Source organism: Grus americana, chromosome 15 (genome assembly GCF_028858705.1).
Source record: "Grus americana isolate bGruAme1 chromosome 15, bGruAme1.mat, whole genome shotgun sequence".
Lineage (NCBI taxonomy): Eukaryota > Metazoa > Chordata > Aves > Gruiformes > Gruidae > Grus > Grus americana.
In genome coordinates this window covers 15,858,102-15,872,446 of record NC_072866.1, presented here as the reverse complement: position 1 = coordinate 15,872,446, position 14,345 = coordinate 15,858,102, and the positions used below count along the sequence as shown (strand labels likewise).

Genomic DNA, 14,345 nt, shown 5'->3' with positions numbered 1-14,345 from the left:
CAGTAGCTGTACTTGAGAAAATACAGTAAACAATTACAGCCAAACCACTGAAACACACTGGAGTCAAGATTGCTGTATCTATTTCACACTAAAAAAAAAACAACTTTCCAAACTGAATGCTGAAGTAAATGAGAATCTGCAGAAAGAACAAGAGCTACAGCCAGCCTGCGGTGCTTCACCAGTGAAGGAGAATGGCTAAAAGGAGAAAGATTAACCACAGCTGCTGCCACAGCTCACTGCCTCAGGGAACTGAGGAACAAGCAAAGGGATGGACAGAACAGATTACTGTAAATAACACATACCAGCTGTGCAGACAGACTTCACACTGTGTGAATTTCTTTTGTGAATTAGCTGTATCATTGCATATAAGGGAAAATAAAAATGTACTTGAAACTTTGCTGTAGTCAGTCCCATGCCCCTGTGCACACCGTTCCCCCGCCCTACCCCTGGGGTGCAGAGCCATCTGTGACAGCACCCTGCAGCACTTCATAGGCCTCGGGAATACAGGCAGGTAGGATTTTTCATAAGTCAAAACTGTATTTTAGTTAAATTGGAAGTTACTAAGTTAAGTGCATTTATGTCACAGTAGAGGAATCTGCCACTATGGGTTGCACTCATCTTTGTACTGCTTCCTTTAGCTCCTGTAGTAATTGAGGACAACAAAGTTTAGTTGCTTATCAGCTGAACTTTAGGTGCAACTACATCTTTCACCTAATTTCTGAAGTATAGCAGTTGTACTGAGCAAGTCCCTGCAGTAGCTGGTGAACAATGTGCTTTTTCAATTACCGATCAGCTAAAATGGGCCTAAAAATGGGGTCTGGAAGGCCCCACTCTCTCCCCTCCACCACTCCACCTGGCAATTTGTCACAGCAATCTCCCTGCCCTCTGCACTTCGTCCAGCCTGTAACATGGGGAGGGAACAATCACGAGCAGGATGCCAGCAGAAAGAGCAAGTTTGGGAAAGGAGACAGGACTGGAGAGAGGATGAGGGAACTCTAGAGGAACTGAGGCGGGGTTGGGAATCTCAGATAGATTTGAGAATTTGGGAGAAGGTGAGAGGTTTAGACCTCACCTCAGGCCAGGCAGCAAAGGCCAGGTGCAGGGCCTGTGGGTTGAGGGTGCAGTAACCCAAACCCAGCACGGGAAGGCCAAACTGCCACAAGAAGTATTTCTGACTTTATTTTAAGCCAAAAGACACGCGAGGAAGCAAAGCCACTTTCCTCAGCACATACCACAGATTTCTGTACTTCGATTTTAACGAGCGTGACTGACAACCCCCACCGCCCTCCTCGAGCGGCCGCGGGGTGCCGTGCCCGGCCCAGCCGTCCGGTTTCAGGGCCGCTCCCGCCCGCCGCCCCCGCGGCCTCACTAGCCGGGCAGCGAAAAGGAGCCGCCGCCGCGGCGGGGACAAAACAGCTTGGCAGCGGTGGGATTCGAACCCACGCCATCGAAATGACTGGAGCCTAAATCCAGCGCCTTAGACCACTCGGCCACGCTACCGCCTGGGTGCTCAAGCGCCCGCCAGGCCTCTTTCAGGGGGGCGGCGCCGGCGCTCTGCCCACCCACCTCCACATGTCGCCCACCTGTGTCTGCGCTACCACAACGCCCTCCGGCGCGGCCGGCCGGTGCCCTCCCTTCCCGGGAAATGCAACTAGTGCAGCGGGCGCGGCCTCTTCACTCTCCGGCGTAGGGCTCCACGGTCGGGGCTGCCGCCGAGGCCCGTCCCGCCGCTCGTCCCCCTCCCCAGGCACCGCCGGCTTCCCGCGGCCGGGGCGGACGGCGCGCGACCGGCAGGTGGCGCCGCTGCTGCGCGCCTGGCGCTGGCTGCACACGTGGCCTGGGCACCGCCCGCGCTGCCCCTGACCCACGCGTGGGCAGGCCGGAGCGCGGCTTTTCTTCCCCGGGACCCAGCCAGCCCCCGGGCCTTGGCCCCTCCTCCCCGGGGCACCGGCCGTTGCTCCGCGCCCCGGGGCGCTTTGTTCGCCGCAGGCAGGGGCCTGCACCTCGGCAAGACGCTACCCCGGGGGCCTGTTCCCCACAGCAGCCGCGGTGGAGTGCCAGCTTGGCCTTAGGAGGGCTTTGCCCTGCATGCAGCAGGGACCCACCACCCCAAGGATGTCCTTGTCGTGGCCACGCAGGGATAAGGGCAGCCTCCACAGGTGTGCGCACACCTCCCTGCAAGGAAGAGGGTCTGGTCTGCCCCTGCCCCACAGGCAGGAACCCCGCTGCCTTCTCTCAGGGGCCACAGTAGCCTCCTGGCCTGCTGCAGCACGAGTGCTCCCCACAGAGCTGCACCCCAGAGCTGCCAGTGTGCTGCGGGGCTAGTGACCTTCCCAGCCAGGTGCTGACTCGGCACCACAGTGTGTCTTCAGCTGAACCATTCCCACCCAAAAGGGAAGGCCCCTGACTGCCCTTATCTGGGCGCCACTCAACATGGGGCTGCAGAGGCTGGTACAAAGCACAGCTGGTGGCCAGGGCTCTCCAGACACAGCTTTTGTCTTGTGGTGGTGGTGCCGCCGCACTTACCTGCTGCTGCTGCTGCTGAGCTCTGGCATGGTATAAGCAGGGGCTTTTCCTGTCCACCTCAATGAGGGAGCTGGGTTTGGCAACCAGAGCCAGATTCAGGCTGTCACTGGTGAGTAGAAAGATGAATTCTCTTACTCTGGGAGGCCTGCAGGAGGAATTTGTATAATTACTTTGTGGACAGAGCTAGAAACATTAGGACTAAACGCTCTGCAATTAAAACACCACCACAGAGAACTGATGTGTACCGTTGCTCTTCTTCCCATAGGAAGTCATGCACTGGTGCTCCAGGAAGCGTGTATGCTATATGCACCTGCCATATGGCTCAAGTGAAGTTTATGACCAATGGGATTTACCTTGTAAGAAGGGAGTCATATGAATATGTAGGCACAAATTGTCAGAGATTTACAGGCATTGACATTGATTTACAGGCAATTTTTCATCTGGATTTTCAAATGAATGCAGAACGAAATTGCTCTGAAAGTTAGTATTGTCTGGGGTGTGCTTTCCTTTCTCCTTTCAAAACCTGCAGTTCCCTAGAACAGCAATTTCTAAACAGAACCTCATTTAACACAAACATACTGAAACTTTACAAGCTTAGAAACTTTACAATAAATGTGAATCAAACTCCTCACGTGTTAAGGATATAATAGGTGACATCTAAACAGAGAACAAACTACAAGATGTGGCATCTCTGGGCTAATACCTAATTTCAATAGATACATCTTTAGTATTTCATCAAACACTTTTTCATCATCATTGATCTGTTAAGAAAATGTTCTAGAGAAGCCCCGGACTCAAACCTGAAATTAAGTGCACCCTTGCATCAGAGTACAAGAACTGGCTTATTTAAAAGCATAAGAAACGTGTAGCTTGAGACAGTATAACCTAACTATGTTCCTAATCCAGCAAAACCCTCTCCGTGAGGTTATATAGCATAATATAGCTGTATGCTGCAGGGTCCCTTTTAGTGAAAAATGAGGCTGTGTGTTTACATGAGTTTAAAGCCAGGTACTCTTGTGACTTGTGCAGTTGTGCTCATGTATCACGCCGGTAACAGTATTCTACCGTTATCAGTAGCCTACGATAGCAGATGGTGATTTTTTTTTAACCATTATCAACACATTCTCATGCAATGGGAACTGGGCATCTGGCTTCCACCAGGCCTTCAAAATTAATTTGATGAGTCTGCCCTCTTCCCAGGCCCTGCTGTGAGGCATCCCGATGGCAGCCCTGCCCGGTGCTGCTCTCCCTAGCGTGCTCAGCTGGGAAACAGGGAGATGCGTGCTCATGTGCTGATAGGGCAAAAGTACTCAGTTTTTGATAGCTGTTAATGTTTACAGTGGTGATTTGCAGCTGGGAAATGAATAGTACCTCAGGGGTTTTCTGCACAATCCACAAATGTTGTTAATGAGTTTAATTTGAGCTTAAACTCTGCAGGAATTTGAGGCTGCCCAGAAACCTGTGTGTTGGAAGCAGCATTAAATGGAGGCTTGGTCAAGTCTCCGCTTTATATTCTCAAATGAGGGCTGCAACCTCAGTATAGTGCTGGAAATTGCTGCCAAAATTACAGGTATTACCCTCAAATCGCAGGCGGCGTTCCTGCACGTGTGTGCTGCTCCCTCTAGTCTGCAAGCTAAGATACAGTTTGTGTACGTAATGGTGGTGGCAGACGGGTGTTCCTGGCAGAGAGTCAGAGCATCTGCTGTGTGTTTTTAATGAAATATTAGTAATCTTCCTCCTGAAGATTATCTCAGCACTACCATTGCAGCAGCATTTCTGTGTTGCCTCCCTCTTTGGAGAGCACAGGAATTGTGCATTCTTCTGTCTGTGATGCCACAAGAAACCTTCCGTCTGTCACAAAGGATGTACTCACATCTTCTAGTCTTGGTCTTGTAACCCCTACTCATGGTAAATAGCACTAATGAGGATTATTTATGTGAATACGAGATTCAGTGACACTAAAAGGGGCAGACTCTTTGCAGGCTGCCAAGTAATAAAATTAAGCCAGAACCTATTTACATTAATTTCCATGTAACCCATGAAAAGGTAAGTTTTGTTTAAATTTTCCACAAATTCTAGTTTGAGGAAAAGCTTAAACATGGGTGTTTTCAACCCAGCCAGCCAATGTTTTAGGAGGAAAGCAAATGTGGGTGCTTTGAGGAAATCTGAAGCCTGTGAATTCTTGAAATCTGGTGCATGCTACTGCCATTTCTCATGGGGAAATGGAGCGCTGTGCAATTTAGTTTAGCTGCCAAGGCCAACCTGAAGCGCAGGGAATCCCTGTAGGCCCCACGGTCACTGTCTGCTCCCGGCCTTCCCCCAGGGCTGGGGTCCTCAGGGGGCTGCCGTGTGGTGGGCCCTTCCTCTGGGAGCACCTGCCCTGGGAAACACACCTGTCAGCTCCAAACCCAGAGGAAGCAGAAATAAAACTGGTACACCGCTCCTGCGAGCGGCGCTCAGCATACCTGGCTTCATGCGACTTTTTAGCACGGCCGCTTTCCCTCCTGCTCCCTCTTCCCCCGAGATTCCCCCGTTTCTCACACCTAACAGTGCTAATCTGGGAGTTTCTCCTCAAATTTCTCAACGTTTTTCTCACAGGAATAAAGCGTCTAGGAAGCTACGATCGGGTCCGCTCTGCCCGCCCCAGCGTGAGGCGCCGCCCGTCAGGGCGGTGGGCGGGAAGGCGGTGGCCGCGCGGGAGGTGAGGGGCGGCTCCGCTGCCCGCCTTTCCTCAGCAGGGCGGCTGCGCGCCCGCCTGTCGGGGGCTGGGCGGCGGCGGCGCGGTGGCAGCGGGATCGTCTTGCACCGGCCGGGGCAGCGGGGCTGGGTCGGGCTGCGCTAACCTGGTAGGTACCTTCGCGGTGCGGGGGCTGACACCGGTGGAGGGTCGGGCAGGCTGCTTGGGGGGTGAGGTGCTCAGGGCGGAATGGTGGGTGTGTGTTTAATTACAGCAAATGGTGAACATCTTGGCGGCTAGAGCCTTTAAAAGGCCAGCGGCCAAGGCGTGAGCTTCTGTGGTGACCGGAAAATGATAACCTGCTATTTTTTGTATTGGGCAACGCTCCTGCACTTACGCCTGGAGATAATAGTTTAATCTATATACGTTTCCAGGACAGTGCAATTAATTTTAGGGCACGCCCATTTGAAAAGTCCCGAAATGCTGTTTGTAACTGTAGAACAGCCCAAGAGGAGAGCGGTGCTGGCGTGCGCAGGGCGGGCGGGGGGGTAGAAGCCGCCCGGCTGTGGAGCGCAGGCGGGTGAAGGACTACCTGTGTGTGTGGTGACAGCCTGTAATGGCCTGTAGGACTGCTCGTGTTCGGGTGATTTTTCAAATGCCTCAATACGCATAAAGCATGGGGTTGATTAACAGCGTGGAGTACAGAGCAAACACTTACAAAAAGTCAGTGATAGTTAGTTGTTCAGTGTATTTAAAGCCGGTTGAAATAACAGAGCTATTAATAGCAATGGAAGGACGTTTTAAAGTTATCTTGAAAGTTTCTTTTCTGTCCTCTTATACGCTTGTGTTTTGGCTACTGCTAATACAGTATTCATTTGCGTGTTTGGCAGAAGGGTGGACTTGACTCAGAAGGGTCGTCTCTGTGCTTTACTGCTTGCAACTCTAAAGCCATTTATGTGTTTGAAACCGCAGTGTGTTTCCCTGTGCTGGGCTTTGAGTCTCAATGCTTCGTACTCTGAGCTGGCGTAGACTACCTCTCCAGTTTGCTTTATGAATTTTGCATCATTGCTCTCTAACACTCTCCTGCTAATGCAATGCATTATCCCAGCTGTGCTTGCAGACAAACTGGATGTCATTTGTGCCACGGCATTTGCAGTAGTGACACGCTGGAAGGGACCTGAAGTAAAGGCTTCTCATTAGAAGATCTGTACTTGGTAAGACCAGGTTTGTCAAAGGTAGCCAGTGAGTTGAGACATTTCTGGGTTTTTTAATCTTGTTTTTTATCAGACCTCTTACCTTGACTCACTGAACCTGTTTTCTTGCCAGTGTGTGGTGCAGATGAAAGTAGATGTTTGCTTCACAAGGGTCAGTTGGGTGTTTGGAAAGCGCAGTAGTTCTGTAACGTGCTACAGGATGTTAATGTAACATTGTCCAGAACAACCCCACTGCTATGTAGCTTTGTGTCTGTAGTTCATAAAGATGATAACAATATGTTGTAAGGTGCACAGCCTGCATAGTTGCTTAGGTTAAATTTCAAATCTGTATTTTAAAAGAATGTTAATCTGAAAAAAGCGATTTCTCTCTTAAAAGAAAAAAAACCTTCTTGTTACTGCTACAGATACCCTGCTAGATGGCTTTAGCTGATGTTGTATTAAACAAAAAGGGATTTAGTATTATACCAGGGAGAAGGGGAGTCATTCTTGCCTTAATGCTTCTCTACAAGAGAAGGTGGGACTTCCTCTGACCTAGGGCAGTTCCTGTTCCCCTGTCCTGAGCTAAAGTGGTGCAGAGGGCCCTAAGAAGTAGTTAGAGATGTTCCAGTTGTCCTTTCTTTTGCTGATGAGAGTATTCCTGTTGCTCAGCTCTTTGGGATGAATTAAGGCACGTTTCAATGCTGAGGCATTGGGGTCTTGCTCAAGGATCCCACCAAACCCAGCAGTGTTTTCTAACAACAGACATCCTACAAGAAGCAAGTCATGTTTTACCAGCACTGCCATGTGAATTTTCCCCTCTGTTTATCTGTGTTTGCATACGCACTGAGCTTGGCAACACAGTGGATTGTCCTTGCAACTCACCTGCCCCTCCTGGTGGTGTGGCTCTTGGATATAAAGGCACAAGAAAGAAAATTACTTCAGGCAGGCATTGGAAAAGCCCAAAATTAAGAGACTTGAGCGGATTTAATAACTGACTGTGTTTTAAATTATCTTCATTTTGGATCATGTAGTACAAGGTTGATTAAAAAGATGGAATAAATTTTCAAAGTGGATTGGAGTGGGTAGTTTAAATTACAGGTTGTGTGTGATAATGCAGGATTGCAGGCTAGATTCGATCTGAGTGTCTTTGCTGCTTAGCCCTAGGAAAGCTTCTGTAATGGATATTAAAGACTAAATGATCAAAACATAGTAACAGGGACTCTTGGATAGTGCAGCTTTATGCCATAATGCAAAAGCACAGAATGTAAGTCTTGGGAATAAGCTCAGGCTTTTTTTAATAGGGCTTTTGGTCAAATAAACTGTGAGGTTTAGAGCAGTGTTTGTGTAGCTTAAAGTGTGGTTATCGAATTCTGTTTTAAAGACCATGTTATGTGAGGATGGTTTTTTAGTAAATACACTTCCAAAGTAAACACCACGAGCCCTTTAAAAGAAGTAAACTGAGAGACTTTATAAACACTATTAGCTTTAAATACAAACTGATTGCGTGATGATGTTCCGTTTGCACAGCAGGTCACAGAAATTGTGAATGTTTGCAATCACTGCTGCATAAACCAATGTTCCTGTTGCTGCTGCTTCTCAGACCATCCCAAACCCAGTGGATCTGCTGATGTGTGTGTGACTGCAGTGGTAGACATGAGTGCAGGACAGCAGCTGTGGGTGGTGAGGCTAGTCCAGTGCTACAGTATATCCTGGAGTTAGTCTTGTACTTGAAGGGTCATTTTACATCTGCTGTTTGTGTGTGCTGACAAGCAGTGGAGGTTAGCGTTCTCAAATACTCGTTAGACTCTAAGACGATCACAGTAAAAGTGGTAGCGGCAACTGAGGATACCTTCCCCTTCCAGTTGTGCGCTACTGCCTCTTTCCAGAAATGAAGGTTCTTGCGTGATCTTTGCTAGAAGTGCAGATTATATGAATGCTCCAAAGCTGCTTCAGTGCCAAGTCAGATGAGTTGGCTCGGACCCCCTTCAGCAGTGGTTCGCTGTAGCTGTTGCTGCCTGATGCAGGTGGAGTGCTGGCGCTGCCTGTGTTGCTAGCTGAGCTGTGGGAATGCTCCCTCCATCAGAAAGGCAGTAACCAACAACATAGTGTTGCTGGTGAAAGCTGCTGTACATGAAGGCGCTGTTTTTGTGGTGATCATCTTAGCTGCAGACCTTACACCACAGCTGCTATGAATACCACAGTAGGACTGTACTTACCTGGTACTATTTCTTGGAGAAAGAAGGTTGAATATGCACAGAGCTGAAAAATAACAGTGAAGCAAAGCTGAAAACCTTGTTTTATAGTTGTCCTTTTAGGCTAGCTGTGTGAAAATCCCTGATTTAGCTTGTTGGGTGAGGTTGCTCTAGAACTAAGCAATTGATGGGACACTTAGAAGTGTCTGCTCTAAGTTGCATGCTGTTGCACAGCCAGCATCAGGACCAAATTTTGAAAATGTTAACTGATCCTCTTGTTTTGTAGGTGCGGGTGTTTTCAAAGTATTTATGTAGACTTCCACCTTTTCCAAGGGCTTTAATCATTCCTACATCTCATTTTTCTAGTGTGTAAAACAGATGATACTTCCATTAGATGGATGTCAGAAGGAAGGGTGATACTTACACAATGTTGAGAACGAATTAAGTGCGATATTCTGTTGTTTTCAGGGCTCTAGGACGAAAAGGATTTTAAGCTATATATCATGTGAAACAAATTAAGGTATGTTGCTTTGTGTAGTCTACTTCTGCCCTCTAATCAAGAGCAGAAGAGGCAGACCTGACTGTAATACACTCACAGTACCCATCTGAACAGCCAGCAAAATTCACTGTGGCAGACTTGCCAGCAGATATTTGTTTAAACTCAGCTAAATCTGTGTGAAGATTTGGATGATTATTTTGCATTCATCTAACCCCTTCCTGTTTTTCATGCAGCAGAGCAATGTGAATAATCAAAGCTAAAACGAGGATAAAATATTCCCATTAACTTGAGTGGGCCTGGAAGTTTGTGCTTGTGCTACTGGTTTTTCATTGCTTCAAAGAAAATACCCTTAAGTGCTGATAGTGGTTTAAGAGCCATGGTGCGGTTTGTAAATCTGCTTTGTTACTTTTAAGGAGAAAAATGTACGGTAAAATCAAGCAGTAGCCCAGTCCCTTGTGTGTCTGTCCCTTTCCAGTCCTCCTGGGTAAGCCCACGCTGGCTTTTTGTGCTGATTAGAAAAGCGCTTCTGCAGCGAATCTCCTGATCATATCAGCTCATTGCACTTTGATTCACATTGAAATACAATATCAGAACTTGCAAGCTAAACTCCTCATGCACGAAATTTCACTGGGGAACGTAGCACACCCACTGGTGGTATCCACTCCCGGAGATCAGACTAGAGTTAGTCTGAAGTAAATCCCCAAGAGGCGCATGGTGAGGATGTCAGACCCTCAAGACAACCGTGCTGCTCTGCAGACCTGCCCCCGCTTCACCGCAGTACTTGTGGTGCAGAAGAAGCTGGGCTGTGTTGGTGCCCGCTAGGTTCTTGCCCAGATTAGGCTCTCCTGGTGAGTTTTAATGAGTCAGATTGTTCTTTGCCATCAGCTTGGTTGTGATCAGATTTGCTTATTGACCTCAGCATTGAATAAAAATGTAACAGGAAACAGTGGAGTGACCTGGAAAGCTCTAAGCAGGATACGGTCATAGGGGAATCAGCTGTATGTTGTTGTACTCTCAATAGAAGAAACAACAAAAGTGTGTGGCAGAAAGGTTATTTCACTTCATTCTGTTCTCTTTTGATGTAATTGGGTATTAAAGTCATTATAGAAGGTCATTAAATTTGGCAAAGACAGGTGTTGGAGACTTCAGGAAATTACTCTGAAACCTAGAGTTAGTGCAATTAATAAGAACAGAGTATCAGAAAATGTGAACTATCAGCAATTAGAAAAACATGCAAATAAGGGTGGATTATTGTTCTGTGAAGGTTTCTTTGCTCTTTGAAGCCGCTGGTATTAGATGAATCATGGACCTGCTCTGCTCTGACTGTTCACACCTTCCTCGATAGCTGGAAGCCTCCATAGACATGTACTTGATCATGCAAGTGGGCTCAGCAGGAAAAGGACAAGAGTTCAGAGGAGAAAAAGAACGGAAACTCTTTGCATCTGCATGGCTGGTAATGTGTGAAAGACACAATACTTGCCTTCTGTAGCTTGGGCCTGTAGGAGTTTATTTCTGTTTGAGTTCTGCTGAATCATCACAGACTGTTTCTGGGGTGGAGGCTGCTGGGCATGTTTCTGTTGTAAGATCTCCAGGGGTGGAACCTGAGCTCTGGGAAAAATACTTCTGTGATTCACCTATCGTTTTTTATAGCACATCTGTTGCAGCAGTTGGGCTGTACAGGGTCTGTGCTCTGCGTCCCTCAAAGTAGTGTCATGAATTTGGAAAAGCTATGGTAAGATGGGAGCCTTTGCAGAGTTGCAGTTTGGAAACCCATATGGAACTCCCCATATTGTTTACTCTAACATTGTTTAATGTGTCAGAATGCCTCAGTGAAATATTTACCTAGAATATCACTTTCTGGGCCTAGATTGTAATAAAAGTCCACTGCCTGTCTGCCTTGTGCTGTTGGTTTTACTTTCAATTTGCTTAGTTTACTTTGGAGCTAGGATTCAGGAGAAGCCAAAGCCTACCTATTCTATTCTCTTAGGATCCAGAAAGCTACTAAAAAGTTGAAATAACCAATGACAAAATCAAGCTTTCTAACCTTGTGGAAAAAGAACTGTTAACCAGGGAGAATATTTTTTCCTTTAAGCCCTATGCTTAAAGTGAACACAGCTCAGAGACTTGACGCTGTTGAGCAGATTGCTGTATCTGCTGTCTTTGGAGTTGGAAGCGGATTGTTTAGATCACACAAGACTGGTCCAAAGTGAAATCCCTTCACAGAGTGTAAAAGACAGAAGTGTTGAGGTACCCCTTACACATACCTTCTCTTGTCTCTCTAGTCTACTAGCGAGTGCACTTGGCAGCAGCAGTGGAATGGCAAGCCTCCTTTCTTGGCCTCTTTTGTACTTTGTCCTTCTGAGGATGTCCTGGGGAGCCTGGGCAACGTGCTTCGCACTTTCAGCAGCATGCTTTGCACTGTGGAGTGCTTGCTGTATGTGAGCCGAAAGCCAACTTAAATCTTGGAAGTGGTGAGACAATTTTCTATGTTGGCCCAATAACATTCTCTAACTCCTTTGGCTATTGATTTGTATGCAATATCCTTGAGAAGACTTGTCCTGAAAAAATTTGAAAACCTGAGTGTGGTGTTCAAGGTAAAACTCCGTCAAGTTTCTAAGATCAGTGTTGTGAAACTCTGCATTTCATGTAAAGAAGAATAAAAACATTCAGAGGAGGAGATAGGAGCATTAACAAACATCAGTGGTAGGCAGCAGGTGGTGTTTGCAGTCCTCAGATTTTATAGTATTATTCTATACTTTGTTATCTTCTTTCCTCAATCCTGTAGCAATTTAAAAACTGACTGTGCTCTGGATACCCAGATCTAGCACTGAGGTCTTCAAAACCATGTGTAGGTACTTGGGGATCATTTTCATAGAGCCATATGCAAATGATTTTTTTTCTGCCAGTGTGCTGACATCAGTTTAATGCATCATTTGTTCTTTTAATAACAACCCTTTTGTTGTTTTGTTTTGTTTTTTCTTTCCCACTTAGCTTCTTCCCTCCATTTGCATGTGCATTGGAATACTGGCTGTTTTAATCATTGCAGGAGTTAAACCGACCTCCCGCAAACATGGCAGACGAGGACCTTATTTTTCGTATGGAAGGGATTGATAATGCTAGATCGACTACAGTGAACTCTGGAAATTATCTTGATGCTGATAGTGATGATGAAGACAATTATTTTATCTGTCCAATAACTGATGATCCAGTTTCTAACAAGTCTGCCAGTATCAAAGTTGACAATTATTATAGCAACTTAGCAAAAACTGAACAGTACAGTTCAAGCTCTTCTCCTAGAAACTCGTTTAGCTTTAAGGTAAGTATTGGTTCCAGCCTTCAGTAAGGTTTTGGTTTTATTTAGTTGGCATGAAAGATTCTCTAACTGCTTCATCTCTTATAACTAACACTTTTCAATAAAAAATTACATCTGTTTTTTTCCAGACCTGCAGTTAATTCCATTAAGCCAATAGCCTGACACTGCCATTGAATTGCTTACTGTCCCTTTTAGTTCAGTGGGAGATCTTCAGCTACAAAGGCAGCAGAATCCAGGCGAACAATTCACTGCCATTCTGATAAAACCATTTAAAAAAGCAGTATATGGATTGGGAGATTTAAAAGATGATACTTATTGTGAGCCAAATTGGGGCCTGGCAGAAGATATTTTATTATGGATTTTGCCAAGCGGAGATAACAATCCATAATATTTTTATTTGGGCAAATAAAATTGTAAATGATAAAATTGTAATGATAGGTTTTTCAGTTATAGTTCTTTAGGGAGCTTTTAACCTGACGACTCTTGTGCTTGGGCATGAAGTATCACACTGGCAGTAGTTCCTGACAGTGCACTCGGGCAGCCTCTGACCTTTTTAAGATGAACAGCATTGCAGAGAGGTCACAGGGGCCACAGTTAGTGCTTCCTTGGCAGTGTGTCCTGTTCCACTTGGCTCCCCTTGCACAGATCAGGCCAGGCAAGGGGAGACTAACCCACAGGCAGTCGAGCCTCAAGAATGCAAGTGACGTTCACTCTATAGGTTAGATGTTTCAAATATGCACCATTTGTGCTAAACTGGTATATCTCGTAGATTTTTGTCTAGGCTAGGATTTAATGTGTTTCATTAACACATTTCTTGTTATAAATATTAACATATTATATATGTGATAGGCATAACCAAGATTTTAGAGTATCTAATGCATGCTTTATTCCTGAAGAGATACCAGAAGGTTTATTTCAGTCAGCTAACATATTAAGTAACACATTAAAAGTGAAACTGTCTTGTCTGCAGTAAGATTTTTACCAAGAAACATGAAAAGGTACATATTCCGAAGGAAGGTGAAGAGTAAAAGTTTAGTATAGACAAGGGGGCAGATTTTAGTGTATGCTATGCTAAGCGAGTTAAGACCCAATGGGGAGTTTAGTATAAATTTGTGTGTACATTTTAGCATGTGCTAACACTTGCCTCTGGGTTTGCAGTGTGAGTTCTGAGTCATGTGGCCTGAGATAAAACTGATAAGGACTTAAGAAATTGCTATTATTTCCTCCTTCCTGAGCTGTCGTGTTGGTTCTGCAGAATATACGTGCCCATGCTTTGGGCTTCGCAATATCTAGTTTGGCATTTTAGCTCCTGTCACAGATAAAATGCGTTGGGTGCAGATGTGGAGCAAGCCAAGTCTCCATCTGCTGCTTAAACTGCAGAGATGGTAGCTTCCAACACAGAGTAAAGCAGATGACCAGGACTGGGAACATCTTAAACCACCACAGCCTGGTCTGATCAGAGTCTGCCTGTCAGACCCCAAAGCTAATGGCAGTGTGGGCCATTGATAATGAAACGTAGAGACAGATAGAAGAATTACTACTAACTCTCTGCCTTTAAACAGGACTCAGCAATGTTTAATTAGCTAGTTTATAGGCAAGACCATTTTGAAGCATGTTTTCCAATTTAAAAAATTACCAACTTACCTCAATAGGTTTGTTCACAAATGTTCTAAGAGTGAACTTAAATTAGGAATATAAATTGAAAAGTGGATTTTAAGTGGAAATTTTTTTTTAATTAACAAAGAGAACAGAGACTCTTTGTCGATCATTTGTCTTATCACGTGTATTTTCCTACTTTTATGTTTCTCGTGCATCCTTTAGAATGACACACAGCATCGTTCTAAGCACGGCTCTGTGGTTGACCATAGTCGGGTAGGTTAAAAACAAAATGTGAACACATTATCTAATAGATGCATTAAGATTTTTGTTTTATGACCTTTTTTTG

At 45.8% G+C, this 14,345-nt stretch overlaps 1 protein-coding gene and 1 non-coding gene across 7 annotated transcripts in view; one reads left to right on the top strand and one right to left on the bottom strand.

Moving 5' to 3' along the window:
• Window positions 1-1,418: 1,418 nt before the first annotated feature.
• Window positions 1,419-1,500, bottom strand: TRNAL-UAG (transfer RNA leucine (anticodon UAG)). The gene has a single exon. It is a non-coding gene; the product is annotated as a tRNA-Leu (tRNA).
• Window positions 1,501-2,532: 1,032 nt separating this feature from the next.
• Window positions 2,533-14,345, top strand: part of EEF2K (eukaryotic elongation factor 2 kinase) — a 34,885-nt gene continuing 23,072 nt past the window's right edge. The window contains exons 1-4 of one of the 6 annotated variants that reach the window (XM_054842928.1): window positions 5,238-5,372; window positions 11,370-11,558; window positions 12,079-12,403; window positions 14,222-14,272. In XM_054842928.1, coding sequence (XP_054698903.1) covers window positions 12,158-12,403; window positions 14,222-14,272 — 297 coding nt within the window. In that variant the 5' untranslated portion in view covers window positions 5,238-5,372; window positions 11,370-11,558; window positions 12,079-12,157. Of the gene's footprint in view, window positions 2,636-5,216; window positions 5,373-6,293; window positions 6,418-11,369; window positions 11,559-12,078; window positions 12,404-14,221; window positions 14,273-14,345 lie in introns of those variants that run through there. The other 5 variants (XM_054842929.1, XM_054842932.1, XM_054842927.1 and 2 more) reach the window with 5 other exon arrangements.